The following is a 19,811-nucleotide window of genomic DNA, read 5'->3' as shown; positions in this document are numbered from 1 at the left end:
TGCAGTCACTTGGCCACTCATACAGTCACTATTAATGGTTACCCATCTACTTACACGGTCAGCTATATAGTCACTTGCACAATAAGTCAATTACTCGCTCAGTCACCCAAACAGTCAGGGCAGGTGAAATGTCAGGGATTAAACGTGTTAGGGACAAAAGAAATGTTGGAGGCTAAATTTTCGGACCCCAATTCACAATATTAGTTGAGCACGTTACCACTTGCACGTCTTCCTCCTCTTTTTTTAAGTTTTCTAATCAATACCTACAGCTGTAGGCAGCACAAAACAAGGGAATTTTAATTATAGACATCATTGACATATAAATTAGAATATGTAAGACAATATTAATATGACAGAAAGCCTTCTGAAATATAGTTTTATTTTTTTGAGCACCAATAAAATATATACCACATTCCTATAACAAATATATACATGCCTGTGTGTGCGTTATTTCATATATTATTAGAGATTCTTTGAAACGAGGTAAATAGGTAGACATACAACTAAGTGGGATTAATCCTTAAACCGTATGGTCATCATGTTGTTGTTCCCAGTTTCGCATACGAACCCAAACTGGTTGTAAAATTGCACCATCTTGTCTTTGCAGTCTAGCGTTATTTTGTAGCATCCTATATGTTCTGCAAGCAGTTTAATTGTAACAACTATGCTGGAAAGAAAAATAAAGAAGAGTCATCACAATTTTTCAACTATAAAGTAAGTACCATTAGTGACCATTGTACTCCCGTAAGTGGTATAAAATGCCTATAGAGATGTAACTCTTCGCTATTCATACAAGGGTTTAGACCAGGGCTTGAAAAATCTCTGGCCACCATGGCAACTAGAAAATCGGTATTAGTGTCTAAAGTTTTTCACATGTGATGGCTAAATCAGAGTCTAATGATGACACAAGAGTTTTTGATTTCCATAATCATGTGTTCAATCTTTCAACATCGGAAGGTGTCATCAAATCTAGGAAAAGTGTAAAAAAACAATATTTAGGACTGTTTTGCTTGGGGGGGGGGGAGAGCCATGCTTGGTTCCTCAGAAATTTGGCTGGCGCCTATCTTTCTTCTTCAACTTGTGAAGCTCTTGTTTAAACAACGGTATACTCCAAAGATATGAATTTCAGAAAGAAAATTGATATTCTGTGGGGAATCACCTATGAATTTCTTTCCAAAATCCAACCTCACATTATCTAAATCCTTGTATAAATAGTATAGAGTGACATCATGTCTGTGGACATTGCCATCTGGTAGCCCATGCCAATATTCATGAGCTATTAGCTAAGTTAGGTCGGACCCATCCATTGTATGATCCTGGTTCGAGGTATATGTTATTAGGACAGGAAGAGTAGTGGTCTAGCACACTCTCCCAAGAGGTTGGTTGTTTGAATTGAACTCCCTTCAGAGGGAGTTGAATTCTCTCTCCAAAATTCATCTTCCCATTCAGGGCCCGATTTCTCCATGAGCAACATGGGCATTTGTCTAGAGCCCCAAATTTATAATATATTTTACTCAAATTTTTTATAAATTTTATTTGGGAAAAATCAAACAATTTTCCTTAAATTGCATCCTACTATTTCCAAAGTGCCCATTATAAGTAAACCCCTTTTAAAAATCAATTTTAATATTGTACCAATCAGTAATTAGACTTTACAAGGCATGTATAATGCACCTATTGTAATATTAACTCCACGACAAAAATGTGTGCCACAGTCTTTTGTTTGATTCCTGAAACAAGAAATAGAGATAAGCTGCTTTTTCTCAGTCCAATATATAAAGAAAACATACTTTATGGATTTTATACTGAGGTGAACTTAGAAAGGTCATCTGGTCTCTGCCAGGACTCTAACCCAGGCTTTCTTACATACTGGGCAAGCATGCTACCATCTACACCACTGGAGACATGATCCTGCCTTCCTTATTTCATGCACTGTGGCATGAGGTGCTGAAGTAAAGACATTAGTAGCCTTTCCAAAATTCATACGAAGGCTTTGACAACTGGCTTTATGCTAAGATGAATTCAGAAGAGGAAAAATCAACTACTGCTGCTGGGAATCTGCGTGCCACATTGTCTATGGTAACTCACAGATTTACACTTCTCTAGATTGCTGAATCTTCTTGTCAGTAGTGGAGGTTGATAGCACCCTCTTCCCTTTTTGTGTGGTACAATTTCGAACTTCATAACAAACATAAAACTTCCTCATAGAGCAACATCCCTGTATCGAGTTAAAAAGCTGGTAGATTTCTCAGTCATAGTCCTACCTTCCAGCAGATGGAATATTACTGCTCTTTAGTGCATGCTGCTAGCAAAGCAGTCATACATGCAAAGATATTGAAAATATTAAGGGAAGAGCTCAAGGCTTTGACTTTTCCATTTGATCCATTTTTCAATAGATGTTATAGAAACGGGTAGCACATATTGAGGGACTCTGACCTGCGAGTCAAATACAATTTCATACCTATGAGAACAGTAATGTTTAAATTCAAACAGAAAAATGATTCAACGAAGGTCAAACTTTAAAATATGGACTTATATCAACACACAGCATGCATGCCCAGAAACCAGTATGACAAACTTTCAGCAAAAGGTGCGGATAACTTTTAACTTTCTTAGATAAATATTGCCATTCAAAAGTGGTTCTCAAACTTCTGCCACAGGTGACTTTGACTAGTAGACATTTATCTCAGGGTTGGCAGCTTTTTGATGCACTGCAGTTTTTGACACATCAAAAACCTTTGTCCAAAACTGTCAAAAACCTCAAATATTGCTTTTCCATGTAAAAATTCCCATTGGAAATATACACATTAATTGCATTTAATGTTTAAGTGACTATGCTATACAAAGAATAAATTAGTTAATATGATTGTAAAATAATTTTCTACTCTCTACAGGAAATTATTTACAACAATATAAATAATGTTCTTTTTTCTTATAAAATATACAATTTGAATAAAGCATAGCATAAAAGCTGAAGAAAAAACTATTGAAGGATTTGATGTTCTTCAATTCAAGACGATTCTTGACCTTCCAAAATTTCTTTAACTGCTTATATATGTGTATCGATATAAACATCTGCTGTTCACTTTTTTATAACAGACAGGTGTTTAAAAATATCTTTTATACAAATACAATGCCACAACAAGCAAAATACCCAACGAGGTGGCTGAGGAAAAAGATGCCCATAACAAATATGGATGTCATATTAAACCATATATATGTAATGCTGATTTCTGTTATTAAATTATCTAGATAATCACTGATTCTTAAAACAATACCCGTATTGTGGTTAACATTAGAATATATCTAGCAATTAAAATACTAAATTGTAGGACTAAAATGTCCTTTAATTTGGCAGTGCTGGCTTGTATATGATGCTTACCAAACTCCTATAATTTATTCTTAGTGCAAAAGTAAGAATAGCTACGTTTGACTATGATATAGTACAGTATATTTACTAGCATTCATAATACAATGGTTTTTCCAATTGAAACTATCTAGATGTATACAACAATGCTTCGCTATCTCTGCTTTGATTTATACACCTTATGCCACAAAATTTTTGAAGTGAGAATAAATGAGTTTGGTGTATATTAACAAAAAAAATTTATTTGTAGTGAAGTTTTAGACTGATCAGGAAATTTAAAATATCAAAAAAGGTAATTTTTCTGAGTAGTTACAATTTAAAATATAAAAACATGTTAACGTACATAAAAGTAAGTATTTTGTTATTTAACATATCTATCAGGTTAAAAAAACTATTTAACATTGACAATAAGTTTTTGACTGTTTAAATACTGATATAATTTCTGAGGTCAAAAACCTAACCCAGATTCTGTATCGCACGCATTTAGAATAAACAGCTCTATTTCGCTTAGTAAATTGAACACAGGTAATTACAGTAGTTTAGATAAAATGAACCATAAAATTATATATTATCTGTTCCAGGCCCTTTGTATGTTGAAAAATTTAAAATAGCAAATTATAATTAATATTTTGTTTCAATTACAATAAATTAATGTTCAAAAATAAAATATTGCAATATACAAAAAAAAAAGTTTCTCGTGTTATATACCTATTGTGCTCAAAATATTATCCAAAATCATTCATTTAGGTTTTTGGTTTTCGACAGTTTTTGATGCTTCTCATGTCAAAAACCCAACCCTGATTTATTAGTGTCTCCCTAGAATAGACAGCCACTTCAAAGCACTGAACATGCGCACATCAATATCAACAGCTCATTCAGGATTCCCAGCAAAATTTGCTCGATCATTTCTCTGACCAAAACTACGGAAGAAATATAATTCAAAATCTTAACATTTCAAATTTCTGGGGTTTTTTTTTTTAGTTTCTTCCCCCCTCCCCCACACAAATTTTTCCTGACTTATCAGATATTTACATATTTCCCTGACTTTTGATAAATGTAGCATTTATCAAAAGTCTGGGTTTTTTTCAGTAGTCATTTTTAATTTCTCCGACTCTCCTCGACTTTGCATATTGCTGGGAACACTGTCATTGTGAGTTTGAGAACCACTGCTGCATACAATAATGATAAACAAGTTTTTAAATAATCTGTTGTTTGAGCAAAAACAAAAATATTCTTACAGTTTTCCCAGCTGCCTACCCCTGTAATCGTTGTTAACTACCACATCTTCTAGTCTTCCTCTCTGAAATAAAGAAAAAGACACCTTTATACAAATACAACGCCACAACAGGCAAAATGCCCAACGAGGTGGCTGAGAAAAAGATGCCCATAACAAATATGGATGTCATATATTTCAAAAATACAGCAACCCAATTAAAAAAGCAATTACAAACAACATATATACATGATAAATACTATACAATGCCCATAAGAATACTTATGGTTGTCTACTTCTATATATGGATAGCTTCTTGATTTACCCCAACATGTTTATTGTATTTCTTTTTAAACATGTCAATTGTGTTAGAATTTACTACCTCCATGGGTAAGCTATTTTATTTATTAACAACCGTTACGTTGGCGATGATTGATCTAAAATTGTAGATTTGTATCGAGAACACACACAGAAAATCAATTTTATATATAGATGTGTGTGTTTGATTAAATTATGAAAACTATGATGAATGAAACTGGCATTGCTAAGAAAAGTTACTTGAAAAATTGGATCATGAAGCAGAATAAAAATTAACAGTAAAATTTTAAATTTCTGGTCAAGCGTGTATAGCCATATTTGTGTACAATCACTACTATTATTTTGCCATGATATCCACACAACTGCACAGCAGCTCATCACTAGAAAGGTGACCATAAGCGAATTAGCTATAAATTTCAGTTCAACGTATGGTTTTGTTTTTATATCACTGCCAATGAGCTTATTCACAAGAAGTACAGTAAAAGTCTGATATAATGAGTACAGCTTATAACTAGAATCTCACTATAACAAGTGTAAATGTCAAATATCTAATGTTATAGATACCAAAATTATTGAGTTATAGCGAGTTGGAAATTAAAAAGGTTTTGCATGTATTTTTAACAAAGAATGGACTTGGCAAAATGTAATTTTTCAACCTTCTTTTTCTCTTAGCCTTTCCCCTCTACACATGGGGTACGTGACGATTTGCCGCTGCAGTGGTCGAGTGGTCACAGTGACGGACTAGTACCACAAGGACCTAGGTTCAAATCCTACTAGCGCCACAGTGGTGGTCAGCAGAAATTGGTTTTCTGTAGTTCCCAACTTGGAAGCACGACTGTGAGCAATCTCCCTATTAAAGTCTAAACAGAGCAACAGGCATACAACGGTACAAAATATTCAATCATTACTGCACTCATAGTTCGAAACATAGATGACAGCACTATAACAAGCATTACACAGAAACAAAGTAGAAAGATTGCTACTACTGAGGAAGCTAGCTGGCATAGGTGTTCCTGATAAAATTGTAAAGTCAATTCAATTACTGCTATCAGACAGGGTTCATTAGGGTTCGGATAGCCAGCATCATGTCCCAAGAATGTCAGGTGCCAAGTGGAGTCATCCAGGAGTCGGTGTTAGGCCCGATCTTATTTACTTTGTACACTTACGATATCACTCAGGCTGTGTCACCCATCCCTCTATTGCAATTCACCGATGATGGAAAGTTATTATCTCCAGAAGAAAACAATAGGGGTCTAAGAATTACATGCCAACAACTTTTCCAGTGGAGTTGTCAGTATAAACTTCCTATTTTAAAAGAAAGTGGATCAATGCATTTAGGCAGGCACACCGATCCTGGATATTATCAACTAGGTAAAGAAACGTTACAGCAATTAGATACATGCCTGGATTTAGGCATTGCAATGAGCTGCATCCTGGATTTTGCTGATCATTATCATGGCATAGTCTGCAAAGCTAACAATTTCATACATCATACATGATATGCACAGCATACCACAAGTGTGATGAGTATACGTTGCCATATGCTTTCTGTGTGTATGTTTGCCTGACTCTACAGTTCTGTTCGCAAGTATTGCGCCCCCTTAAAAAATTAAGGACATAAAGCTCCTTGAAAAGCCACAGAGGTCCTTTACCAAACAAACAGTCAGCGTGAGTGGCTGGTCTTATTGTGAGAGGCTTCAATTTCTGGGTTTACATTCACTGGAATGGTGTAGAATCACTGCAGATGTGCTACAAACTACTCCACCAAATGGTTTATCCTCCATTGGGAGAACTTTTCTTCGAGATCACAGACAAGTTAACATACGAAGGCATCATTTCCAAATAATACTAATGGCAAGAAGAGATTGCTTTTCCCCCAGATTCAGATGCAGTGTGGTGAGAATATGGAAGTGTCTGCTATCAGAACTCGTATGCATCTCCTCAGCAATTTGCTTCTGCTATGAGGATTTTGACTTAATTCTGTATATGAAGTGCTTTCCCTTATATTATTATTTTTATTATTTATTTATTATTTTATTACTTATTATTACTTTTCCAGTGTAAGTGCATTTCATGCCTTCTGGGTTTATTGTAAATAAACTTCATGTTAGGTTTACAACACAAACACACACAGCTTCTAGCATGGCCCAGGTCTTTTTCACAACACCCGCTTATATCTCTTCATCGAGACAGAGCAGCGTGCCATAATCTGGTCAAGAGGAGGATACATGATGATTTTATTTGACTTTTGTCTCACCCAGTAACCAAGAGACCACGGTCACTGCTATGGCTTACCTGACAGGAACTTGATGTTTAAAACCTTCTCCAAATAACGGAACAAATCACATTAAAAAAACTTTGATTAGCAGAAAAATGTTGAGTCCATAAAGCCACGGAATTGAGAAGTGAGAATGTCAATTGTTTGGTTTCAGTTCACTAAATCGTTTTGAGAATACAAAATTTTATGCAAGAAGATCTTAGAGAATCGCCTACTATGAGACTAAAAATTGATTCCGGAACTAGAGTACTGTTCATTTGGTAATATTAGAACGAAATGATCTAAAAAATGATTGTAATGTAGATAAAAAATGTTACAGCAATTTCTCAAGTGATTGTGAGCTTTCATTATGAAACTTATACAAGGTTTGTTCAAAAAGTATCTGACTATAATTTTTCGTGCATAAATCAATGAAGCTATGGAGACAAGGTTTGGTGCACATATGTTGTCAATCCTAGTGTGCATGCTTGAATTTCTTCCTATCTGCAGAAACTACCTGTCATGTGCAGACAGCTGATGAGTAAGTATAAGAGAGCATCGTCACATTTTTCGGTTTTTGATAAAGTCACAGAAAAATTTTAACAATGCTACTGCAATAAATTTTGTATGGTCATTCCTGAGTGGCAACAATACACAACATTCAACAGGCCTCCAGAGACCAAACAATGGCCAGCACACAAATAAAGGAGTGGTACAACTGCTTCAAAGATGGCAGCAAATCAGAAAGTGAAGCACGTTCTGGTAGGCCGTCAACATCCAGAAATGAGATCGTCATTTACCAAGTGAGGACCCGAGAGATGCAGAATCACAATCAGAGAACATGCAAATAAGGAGAGTAATCAGCATTGAATCAATTTATTTCATTTGGACAGACTATTTGAGGTTCAGGAAAATCTCACTCAACAAAGTTCGTTCCAAAGCTTCTAAGGATCAGTGGCATACGCAAGGCGGGGGGGGGGGGGCATTTACATTTTTTCCTACAAAATAACACTATAATCTTGGCTTGAGGGGGGTTAAACGCGCCCCCCCCCCCTTGCGAAAATTCTGCATATGCCTATGCTAAGGATCAAGCAGAAGCAACTTCAATTTGGAGATCACATGGGACGTGTTAAAGCATGCAACATTAGAAGCATTACCAACAGTGTCTTTGTCGCAATCGGCAGCTCCATCATGATTAATACAGTAGCATTGTTTGAATTGTTCTGCCATTTTATCGAAAACTGAAAATGTGGCAGCACCTCTTCACACTTTCTTGCTCATAGGCGGTCTGCCAGCGACTGACAGCTTCTGCAGGTAAGCATCTGCACTAATATTGCCTACACAAACGTGCATCAAATCACGCCTCTTTAGATTCATTGGTTTACGCACGAAAAATCATAGTCTGATATTTTTTGAACCTCGTACTGAATTAATGTGTGCCACACAATTGTATTTCAAAAATTCCAGTTTTTCCCATATGTGTGTGTATGTGTGTATATAAATATACAGACGCATAACTATACAACCAAACGTAAGAAAACACCTTAATATTAAATAGTGGAACACTGAAATTTTTTTCACATATTGTGGTTGCCCTTTGTTACTCTGCAAATATCTTATCAATAAATTGGCTCTTGTATATTTGTGAGCATGTTCACGAAGATCAAACCCAGTGTAGCAAAGATTTGCGATTTCAATTCAAGAATAGATGTCGGACGTAGCGGACTGAAACCCTGATTTTTTTAAGCCCCACCTGGAATAATTCCATAGCCACAACGATCAACAGACATTTTATCCCCTACAGTTCAGTATGTGGGTAGCATGAGTAGGCTCACAAATATACAACAAAAACTGATTCACTGATGGAACATTTGCGGAGTATCCAAGGGAAGTCACATCGAACATTTATGGAAAACAAATTAATGTCCTGTCATCCTGTATTTTGCTATCTGATAATCATGTGCACTCTCATGTTTGGTTACATAACTATGCGTAATAAACCATTCTTTTCGTCCAACTAATTGATATGCACCCTGTATATACATATATATATAAATAATTTGTGGTCGATTCATCACAAAACATACATACTAAACCAGCAGAGTGAATAAATTTCCTCTCGATAGCCAGCGTTGCAGATCCTATCAACTGATTCGTTACGGTATCTTCTATGACAGTTATATAGTAGCAATTTTTACAGCTCTTCATCGCATGGAATGTTTCTGAAAATATATCAACAAAGAGTCACTCAAATTAGAATTTAACAGACTACTTCGGCTATTAGGGCTTTTACTTACATGGTAGAAATCTCATTCTACATACCTATGGGCCAAAGCTTTGAAATAGCACATTAACTGACTTATGCCATTCTGGAGATAGTGCCAGATTCTACCATACTCTAGTGCTAATACCTTTAAGTGGCTCAAGTTCTTTTTTTATACATAATACATAATTTCCTCCAATGCAAGGGTGGCTCCTGAAGGAGGCGTGAACGTGTGCACGCGCCTCCGTAGAAATTTTAGTTATTATTAATCCAAATGGATTTGATTCCAATGTAATACCATTGAATTAATTTTAAATGAATTTAATGAAATCAGAAAAGAATTATTTTCATATAAGTCCTGATTAAAAAATATATATATAAAATACTCTGGTCATACAACCCACATGGTTCTTTGGCTAGCACCTTTTATATAGCAGAGATCTAGCTACAGATGGCATTGCTTTGGTGCAGTTCATCCCGTGCCTTCACAAGGTAGCTTTGGTAATAAGAACCAGGATGGGGGAAGGAGAAAGAGGATGGTTGTTATGCAGTTTATCATGCTTCCTCTGGCTGCAATAGTGCCGGGATACTGATGCAGCCATCTACCTTCTATCTTTTGAATTAAAATTTATTATAATTCAGATTATAATTAAAATTATCATACATATATTTTAATACTAACAATTAGGGTTAGGAATGATAAAAAATTTTAACTGGTTAATCAAAAAATTTTGATTGATCGACCAATTAATTGAATATTTTTTGTAAATATATAATATTAATTGATGATATAAAAATATAATTTTTTTCATTTCACGCACCTATTCACTAGATGTAAACAGGTATAGGAAGAAATTAAGGCTGCCACTTGAAGCAATTTAATACTTGTATGCTGAACATATTTTGTTAGAACTTTTTTTTTTAATTGATTATTTCAAGTTCTTCACTATTGTCGAAACTACTTTTGATCATACTGTTACTTGTTTTCCTTAAAACTCCTCCCAAATGGTGGTTGTGACGAGAGGAACTGATACTTCCAAGAATATGAACAAATACTGTTTATGGTGGAGTCAATAAATTTTGGTCTTACCTTCCAGAACTCCCATCAAACCCAATGTGAAACTGAAATGATCACAATGGTTCATTGAATGGACTTTGAATCTTGAATTGAACTTTGATCAAAATATTGATTTAAATGTTTTTAAATATCGCCACTTATCGAAAATGTTATTGGTACATTGGTACAATAATTTAAGACATTTAATCGATTTCATTAAATAAATCAAGTCAAATTACTAACTTTTTACTCAAATTTCAATCACAACTTTTATCAGATGAGTTGATTCATTCAACTAAAATTTTCAACTGTGATTAACAATTGATCGATTAACTGATCCAATCAATTGGGATCAGCCCTACTATATAATAATATTATTTACACCTTATACATCTTTTTATGTAACCCCAAGGGACTGTAAGGTCCTTTATGAACAAGAATTTATGTTTTGATTGCAAATGACATTGCACACACAAGAGAAACAACAGAGATACATACAAGACACTGTCACAAATGAAAGAGACTGAGAATCAAATGAAAGCTAAGATCGGAATGACATGATGGGTGGTTACAATACATAAGACTGGTATTGTTTTTCTCTAAGCAGCAGACACATGGAGCGACATGTGGTGACATTTTCCATTTCATCACATTCACAAGGGGCTATAGCACCTTTAATAGATAAGATGTTTTTATCATGTCCACGTATTTGTGGAACATGTCTATATGCATGTTTTTTCCTATAAGTGGTTTGGCAAGAGAACAAATGAACCAGCAAGAAAATGCCAGATTATCGAGAGTCAACTGTATTTAGTTTTGGAGTGTAGGTGCACTTCAGGCATCTTACTTTAACTGCTTTGCTTATAAGCAGTTAGCAAGAAATTAAGATGATCTCTGACGAATCTGCGATAAATATGCTAACCTTGTTGTAAACTAACCGTATGTTAGAAGGAAAAAAGTAGAAAAGAAAAAAACATGAAAATAAAACAGTGTATAATACTTTAGATAAGTATAAAAGATATATACTTATTATGCTATACTCCCTTATTTGAAATAATTACAGATAATAGAGTAGGTACAAAGTAGATTTTGTACTTGTTTTTTTTTGTTTACCTACCTGTTCTTTTTTGTATATAGTAGGATACATCACGGAAGTAAAAAGAACTTTTTTCATAGAGTTGCAACAAAGCTTCCTAATGATGAGGAGAGAGGAAAGAAAACAGAACTGGCGTTTGGACTCAATGTTACGTCCTTGATCATAAAGTAGTTAAAGTAGCAGTTCTCAATTGAGGGGGTACCGGCAGGGCTGTCTTAAGATTGTCATGAGCCCCCAAGCAAATTTTTCCATAATGTGGTTATTTGAAGAGTTGTGAGAATGTAATTCTAAGTTCACTGGGGGGTGGGGGTGTGAGAATGTAAATGAAATTTCATTCGGGAATGCAGTCTGATAAAATTTAAGGATCACTGCTTCGAAGCCCAAGGCTGGGCTCAAATATAACTACAGTAGAAAACATGTGTGTTTAATCCCATGATCGCAGGAAAATTTGAGAGTTGACTCACTCATTGTCTGGTAGTGTTATTCTGTATTAATCTGTCCACCAATCCTTTGACTTGGGTGACATGCGCGTCATGTAGAAGCACTGACAAAACATATTCATAAGAGATTTCAACAGCATAAATTTGGTGGGTGATAATAATGAGTCCTCCTGATATGATAATCCCTCTGTAACAGCATTTTTTAATCTATGGTCTGTGACGATGGCAGAGGTGGTCTGCAGGCAGACTTGATAATTTAATTCTAACTGGATGAGGAAATTATTCAACCACTGTATAACTTATTAGCGATAACAGTATGGCCTAAAAAAATATTACATCTTCATACCGAATTAAGGAAAATGTGATCTCAAATACAGGATATCACTAAATTTTGCCAAAAAATGCAATTTATTGACTTAAATGTGATTCTCTAATTACTATTGCTAAAATTTCTGGAGGGTGGGGGAAATGAAGTACAACAAATTGTAGTAAAAAAAAATGCATTTGATGAAAACATTCAAATGATCTGATTATTACCACCACCAGTTCTCAGCCACCTCGTTGGGCATTTTGCCTGTTGTGGCTTTGTATTTGTATTATATTTTGTTAAGAAAAATACGATAAAATAGGATCTTTTACTAGGGTAAAATACAGGACATCGTTAATTGTAATCAAAGTAGGTCGGTCAGAAGTTGTAGAAATTGGCACAATCCCATGCCAGAAGTAGGCACAACCACCAATTGTTATTAAATTACTGAAAAATTTTTTAATTTGACTAATATCAGATATTTTTTGCCATAATATAATTTATTTATTCATAATTTATGATAAAAACTTATAATATAACCATCATAATATAATTTATATATTATGAAAACGCATTGTACTCACACCTTTAGTAAACATTAAAAATTTAAATAAACTGGAAATATGGGACGGATGTACAAAGAAATTGGAGCAAACAAAATTAAAGGGATGTCTCGTAATACGGGACATGAGTGTTCCATCAATGTATTCCCGACTTTTTGGCTAGTCCTTGGACTGGTCAGAAAGGTTGAGAAACGCTGCTGTATAACAACAATATTTTCTATTGGTCCACAGCATATCATTTTATCAGGATTTCAGTGTATCATTAAAATGTAGTTTTGAAAATAAAATTTTTCAGTCTCTTACCTTTAAATTTTTCCTCTGAAACTTCGCCTACTTTTGTAAGTTGAGATAAGAGTTCTAAATAGCCTAAAGGGAGAAAACAAGATATAAAAACGGTATAGAACATGATACATACACTGAGCATATCAAAAAAATGAAATTAGTTGAATGATTCCATTAGAGTTTGTTGTCTAATGATTTATAATTGACAAATTTTTCTACTCGAATAAACTGTGTGACAGAATAAACATCACTATCACACAGCTGCCAACTTTCGAAAATGAGAATTAGGGAGGTTTTCATGTGGATCAAAATTTCCATACAAAAATGTATATAAAAGGGATCTTTGAAAAACAATATAGAAATTTTTCATGAAGAAAAGTAATATTGTAGAGATTTTTCCCCTTTGGAAAAACATGGCATTGTGTCACATCATCACAGATTATTGCCAAGTCACAAATCATTGCCAACCAGTAGGTTAAATTACCTGTCATTACTCCCAAATCAAACCTTGCCAGCAAAAAAAAATCTCCATATCAAGCTCGAAACGGGACACAGAGTCAAAGCAGATACAGGTAATTTCATTAATTTCAGATGTAGAAAAGCTGAATTGACGAGGGCTGAGGAATCAAATTTTTCTGCAGCTCAGCTGAAAATAATTTATATCTTTCAATTTTAATTCTAAAATTGTAAAAAAAGTTATATTACAGTAAAATGTCTACTCTATGTGATAAAGATTAATTATACTGTGACTATTTAAAAAAATAATCAGGCAGTAAAACACTACACCACCTGTGACGTATTGCATACTGAGATCTGCACAGAGGGGATATGGTAGATTTATTGAAAGACACATCCATAATATCAGATTCATGAGAAACTGGATGATGCAGAGTGGTGTATTTAGAGGAAGGCTTAGTGGCGGGCTATAGCCAAGGGTAGCAAATTTGAGGTATGAGTGACCAAGAAAATTAATAGAATGGAAACTGTGGCAAAATTTGTATAACCCTCAATAATTCCGCCTCTGCCCAGACAGCAAGGACTATTTAAGTGAGCAACCTAGAGAGTTTACAAGCCTTTAGTGAACAAAAGAATGACTTAAAGCATGAGCAAGCGTGCGAATGACCAAACAAGTGACCAACAGAGCGAGGGATCAGGTCAGTGAGTGAGCTAAAGTGTGTGCATGCATGGGAGTACCCAAAATAGTGTGCAATCATGTGAGTGACCAAGAAAATTAGTAGAATGGGAAAAAGGAGGCAAAATTTATATAACCAAAACAGTGTGCAAGCATGTGAATGACCGAAACAGTGTGCAGGCATACGAGTGACCAAAAAAGTGTGTAGGCATGCAAGTAACAAAACAGTGAACAAGCATGTGAGCGACATCCTCCTCCTAATCAGATCATAGCTGGCCACTATCTCTCAATGAAGAGATTTTAGCTGGTGGTTGAAGACTTGGGTCATGTTTAGAAATGTGTGTATGTGTTGTGAACCTAACGTGAAACTTGTTTCTGTGTAATGCTTGTTATAGTCCTGCCATCAATTTTTAAACTATGAGCATGGGAGTGACCAAAACAGTGTGCAAGCATGTGAATGACTAAAAGAGTAACTTTAGAGAGACCGGTGTACTTGCAGGGTCAAGAAAATTAATCAAGAATGGGAGAAACACTGAAGAATTTGTGTAGCCCCCACAGGCGGCAAAACCATAAACGTGCCTTTGATGACTCTTATTTGAAAATTTAAAAAAAAATACCTCTATGGTAATCCGATATCCTCAATGGACGAACCAATAGGTTATCACCAGGATTATCAATCGAAACAGGTGGATCAAAATTCAGATGACACTTCTTGAAATTCAGCTTGGACAAAATCTCCTCCGGATAAAGATACTCATCCTCTTCTCCCTGCGTCTGTGGAAAGTATTGTGAAAAAAACATTGGAAATATGATGTATAGAAATCTTCATGGTTCTCGTTACATATTATAATAAAAATACAGAATTCAATTATTAATTTATGAGAAAAAAATAATGCTAAAAACAAAGATTTTTTTTAAGGAGTGCAAAGCGGATGTCCTAGTGGAGCCTGTGGAAAAGACTCACTATTGGCTCTTACATAACCTCAACGAGCTTAGTTCTATCTCAAAAGTTTGTGATGTGCTCAAAACATTATTATATGGGAACCGATCACAGCACACAGTCCAAAAAATAAAAATGAGTTAATGCTATAATAATGAGTTTATCATAGTATTTAAATGAGTTAAACCTCTGCAAAGACATTAGATAGCTACTGTGGTGATAGTGACAGGTTCAAATCTCACCAATGCCACAGTGATAATTGGTTGAAGTTGGTTTTCTGTAGTTCTCAACTTCCAGATGCGAATGCGAGCCGATCTCTTTATTAAAAAAAGTCTTGCCACAGACAGCAACAGACCTACAATAGTACAAATATATTTAATCATTACACTTTAGATGGCAGCACTAAAAAATCTGACAACACTCAATACGCAATCAGACTCGAATCCAGGACAATGCGTTCGGGAGGGGCAAATTGTGTAAGCATTTTGAATCATCCCATAATTTATGGGGGACACAAAATTTCCCATATTATTCAGTTCCTTGGAGGGCCGGTTGTTCCTATCCTTTCCTCTCAATGGATCCGCACTTGAACCAGAAGGCAAATATCTTCAGCTGCGAATGAAGCAGACACACATCTTCAGCTGTAAATGGAGCGACAGCAGGCAGATCCAGGTTGATGTGGCAAAAGAACGACTTATAGTGTAGGTGCATGGGATCATTCTGTATTTTACGGAACAGACAAATTAATCCCAAAAATATTCGCCTCTTTACCATCGCTCCCCTCGATCCATGCTTGCTAAGACTATTAGGCACAGACACTTCTAGCACTACTCACCCAGTAGTAAATTACCCATGGTGATAGTACTGGAGTTGTGCCGAGTGTGAAAGAAAGGGACATTGGATAAGAAGCCAGAAATGGAGAAAATCAATAGAGTTTTGCAAATCCTACGGTTCAGAAAAAAAAAAATTTTAGCTATTTTTCTTAAGGAAAAAATAGGCTACGCTCCTAGGAAATTTGGCTGCTGCCTATTTGTTTTCCCCAATTCTTCAAGTGCTAGTAACAAACATAACTAATTTCAAAACTACAGAGAAGACAATCAGGCCAGGCTACAATAGGAGAAAATCCCTTAACGCGTGTAAACGGGCCTAAGTAAATGCCCATTGGATAATTTTTATGGAGGCCAAGAGCAACTGGCACATGAGCATAAAGCATGCTCAAAGAGAAGGGTAGTTGATCTACCAGTAATGTAGCTAATTCATGAAAATTTCACACATTCGTGGGAAAAATCAGTCAACGTGGGAAAGTTCTTGGCGTTTGTAGGAAATTCTAAGGGTTCATTAAACAAAAATTTGAAATTTTAACTTATAAATTTAATTTAAATGTTTTTCATAACGTTAAATATACTTGATTACATAATTTTACCAATAGATGGCAGCAAATTAGTTTTGGATGAGGGACAAATTCCAAACCCGTGTAATTTTAAATACACATATAATGAATTCGCCACACTAGAGCCCAATATTTTTGAATTTTCAATTTTTTTTCAACTCCTGGGAGCACGTCAATGAAATACTTCATAGCTTCCACTATTTCCAACATCGATTGATTCTCAGCTCGTTTTTTAAGGTAGTTTTTTCTGTAGGTCAACAAACATTCATGGTATAGTCTTACACAAACTTGAAGGTTGCGTCCTGCCACTTTCTCATCCCATATTTGAAAAGAATTCTAGCTAAACCGAATGAGACAATGGACCAAAAACAGGTTCACGCTTAGGATCAAAATAACCCCCCCCCCACCTTCCGAGAGAGCGAAAAGATCCCTCTAAGAGTGGCAGGCCATGCCCACTAGTGCATAGGTATACTCAATAGAAAAAATAGTATCTTTATTTCACTAAATTACTTAATAGACCCTTCTCTTGAGTGTGTCACTTACTAACGTGACACATGTAAACGGCCCTCATCATCTGCATACATTTTAAAGTACTTGACAACTTAAAATTTTAGTCAACCGCTCAATCACTTAGAGTGTGCAAAGGGGCCATTCAAATATTACGTAAGCAGATTTTCAGCCATTTTTGCCCCCCCCCCTCTCCCTTGTGAGCAAAAGTCAGCAAAACATTGACCCCCGTCAGCAGCTTAGAATATTTAATATCTTCAAAAATGGGTGGTTGATGACATAAGCAACCTTCAAACCCCCCTCCCCCCCTCGTCATCAAAAGTGAGCAAATCTGAAACAAACCCCCCCCCCCCCCGATGCTGATGTAATACTCGAATGACCCCAAATGGGCCTGGAAGGTTGCCAAATTTGTGTTGCTCACAGCAAGCAAAAACTATAAATCTACTTGTGGTGTGTACCCCTGCTCTATAGTGAATTTATAGCAACAGCTCTACAACAGTAAAATCTTCAATCATTACACTTCATAGTTAAAAAAATCGGACGCAGATGGCAGCACTACAACAAACATTACACAGAAACAAGCTTCACAACACACAGTACCCATTCATTAGAACTGCAGAGGAATATGGACGAGGTGCATGTATGGTTTAGTAGTGAATTTATAGAGCAACAAAAAAACAAAAATCGTCCCGGGGCTGGTACCCTGTCAACCCCCTTCCCCCATCCTTCTGGGGTCCATGTCACGTGCAATCTCAAAGCATCGGTCCTAGTTAAGCTAATGCTGAGATTTCACGGTCGGTACATTCGAAGTCATCATAAACATATGGACATATTAACAAAGTGTACTTCATTTTACCGTAAACATAATAATTAAAGTTAGGGTTCTTATAATACAAATGGGTATTAAAGTCTGACAGCGGCTAATCTCTTGCGGTGGGTTGTTTACATAGAGGTTGGGTTTTAAATAGATTACTCACAAGAACATGTCCGTTTTTGTTGTCCATTGTTCGCCGATTTCTTCTTCGAAATGCTCCACCCAAGAGCTTGAGACTTTTGTTTTCCTTGACCTATTTCAGCTTGATAAATAAATTACGGTAACATAGCTCCAGGTGAGTGCAGAGCAGATGGAAGGAGGAAAAAAAAAACCAGATCATGTGTGGAGCTGTCGCCGGATCAGCTGTTCACGGCCAGCTCGGTTAGCGGCAGAAAGAAGGAACGACAGCTAATGCCCAGAGAAATGCGGTAGTATTTGAGTGACATCTAGTGGCAGAAGTCATAATGAAACGAATAGTTTTTCCTTTCGGATAAAGAATTCATAGGTTAAAATGTTTCGATTTTTACATACAGAGAAGTGAGGTACGATCTTTCTTTCCCCCCCCCCTTCAAACTGAGTGAAATTTCGGCCTATCGCCATCATTTTGATCGTTTTTGTCGCACCACTGTCATTCTCCGCACACGAGGGCTAATTAGACCGGGACCTACCTACAATGTATTGCCGATTCCGAACGGCAGGCTTGTTTTTTATACTCATCGAAGGGTTGGTGGTCTAACTCCTTGATGTGGGACTCCCTGCGGTAGCAATTTTTTCCTGTGGTCGTCGTTTTTTGTTGTATCCCCCTGTGTCAGGAAATTTTTCTGACAAGGACGAACCGGGTATCGAACTCGCGACACCTCTAAACATCCTTCGGTACTTTAGGCGAGTATTTTCCACACCTGGGCTACCATGCCCGCCTATCGCCATCAGAAATGTGCTCCCAAATTCAGATGTCCTGAAAAAGTGTGCTTGTCCACGGCCGGGATTACACTATAAAAGTTTTGTAAAAGCCCTTTGGTAAAAACAAAATGCAGCCAATGGGCCCGACCGCTGTGGTGGTCGAGTGGTCATAGTGACGGACTCGCATCGCGAGGATCCGGGTTCGAACCACATCGGCGGTCGGTTGAAGTTGGTTTTCTGTGGTTTCCAACTTCAAGGCGCGGATGCGAGCCGATCTCCCCGTTAAAAAGTCTCGCCACAGAGAGCAACAGGCCTACAATGGTTACGTTAACGTAACAAATATTCAATCATTACACTTCATTTACAAATTGAAGTATAGATGGCAGCACTGAAATATCAAGCACAACACTAGCTACACACTCAGACTGTTAGGTGCAATCACTTTGTTCCAGACTCTGCCACGAAGCTGGGCTGGAAGAGATCTCGGCAACGGGATAAGTCCGGTGGCAGAGCCCCTGGGTCCGTCATTTCAACTTTATCCCTGGGGCGGGCAGCGGTGATAAAGGAAATGTGCTCAATATATTTCGAAAAAAAAGGAAAAAACCGATTTAAAAAATGCAAATGTATACCGCCCCCCCCCCCCATGCTTTAAACACCTGAAAAATATACACACTATTTGATTCTTCTAATTAATTTGCTTTTTGTAAATTTTACTGAAAATTTTAAAATTTGCAAAAAAAAATCCGCCAGCAACGATTTTCTGCTTTTAAAATTTATCATCGTACGTTAACCTGATGATCTGAAATTAGATTGTACTGCATAGCAAAACTCGCTCATGTTGTGCTAAAAAGACGATGTTCAGGATTTTTGGTCTTCAAGCCACTTAAAAAGTCTCGCCGCAGAGAGCAACAGGCCTACAACGATAAAATTTTCAAACATTACACGTCACTCATAGTTCAAAAAAC

General features: G+C 36.3%; 1 protein-coding gene across 1 annotated transcript; it reads right to left on the bottom strand.

Moving 5' to 3' along the window:
• Positions 1-360: 360 nt before the first annotated feature.
• Positions 361-18,326, bottom strand: Gnpnat (glucosamine 6-phosphate N-acetyltransferase). The gene is made up of 6 exons (XM_089232130.1): positions 18,110-18,326; positions 14,913-15,069; positions 13,185-13,247; positions 9,247-9,377; positions 4,606-4,667; positions 361-667 (listed from the first exon to the last, which is right to left on the bottom strand). Exons 1-6 carry the CDS (start codon positions 18,134-18,136, stop codon positions 514-516), a joined length of 594 nt encoding a protein of 197 aa, XP_089088256.1. The 5' UTR covers positions 18,137-18,326; the 3' UTR covers positions 361-513.
• Positions 18,327-19,811: the final 1,485 nt, after the last annotated feature.

This window comes from Pholcus phalangioides, unplaced genomic scaffold, assembly GCF_987345545.1.
Source record: "Pholcus phalangioides strain wild (caught in Gottingen) unplaced genomic scaffold, Ppha-v1.0 ptg000005l_1, whole genome shotgun sequence".
Taxonomy (NCBI): Eukaryota; Metazoa; Arthropoda; class Arachnida; order Araneae; family Pholcidae; genus Pholcus; species Pholcus phalangioides.
Note: the sequence above shows the minus strand (reverse complement) of the source record. Positions and strands in the feature narration are given on the sequence as shown.

Excerpts from the sequence above, each read along its gene's own strand:
- Gnpnat (XM_089232130.1), bottom strand. The coding sequence starts at position 18,136 with ATGGACAACAAAAACGGACATGTTCTT. Across the intron at positions 15,070-18,109 it reads ACAAAAACGGACATGTTCTT|ACGCAGGGAGAAGAGGATGA; the intron begins GTGAGTAATCTA and ends TACTTTCCACAG. Across the intron at positions 9,378-13,184 it reads TTCAGAGGAAAAATTTAAAG|AAACATTCCATGCGATGAAG; the intron begins GTAAGAGACTGA and ends ATATATTTTCAG.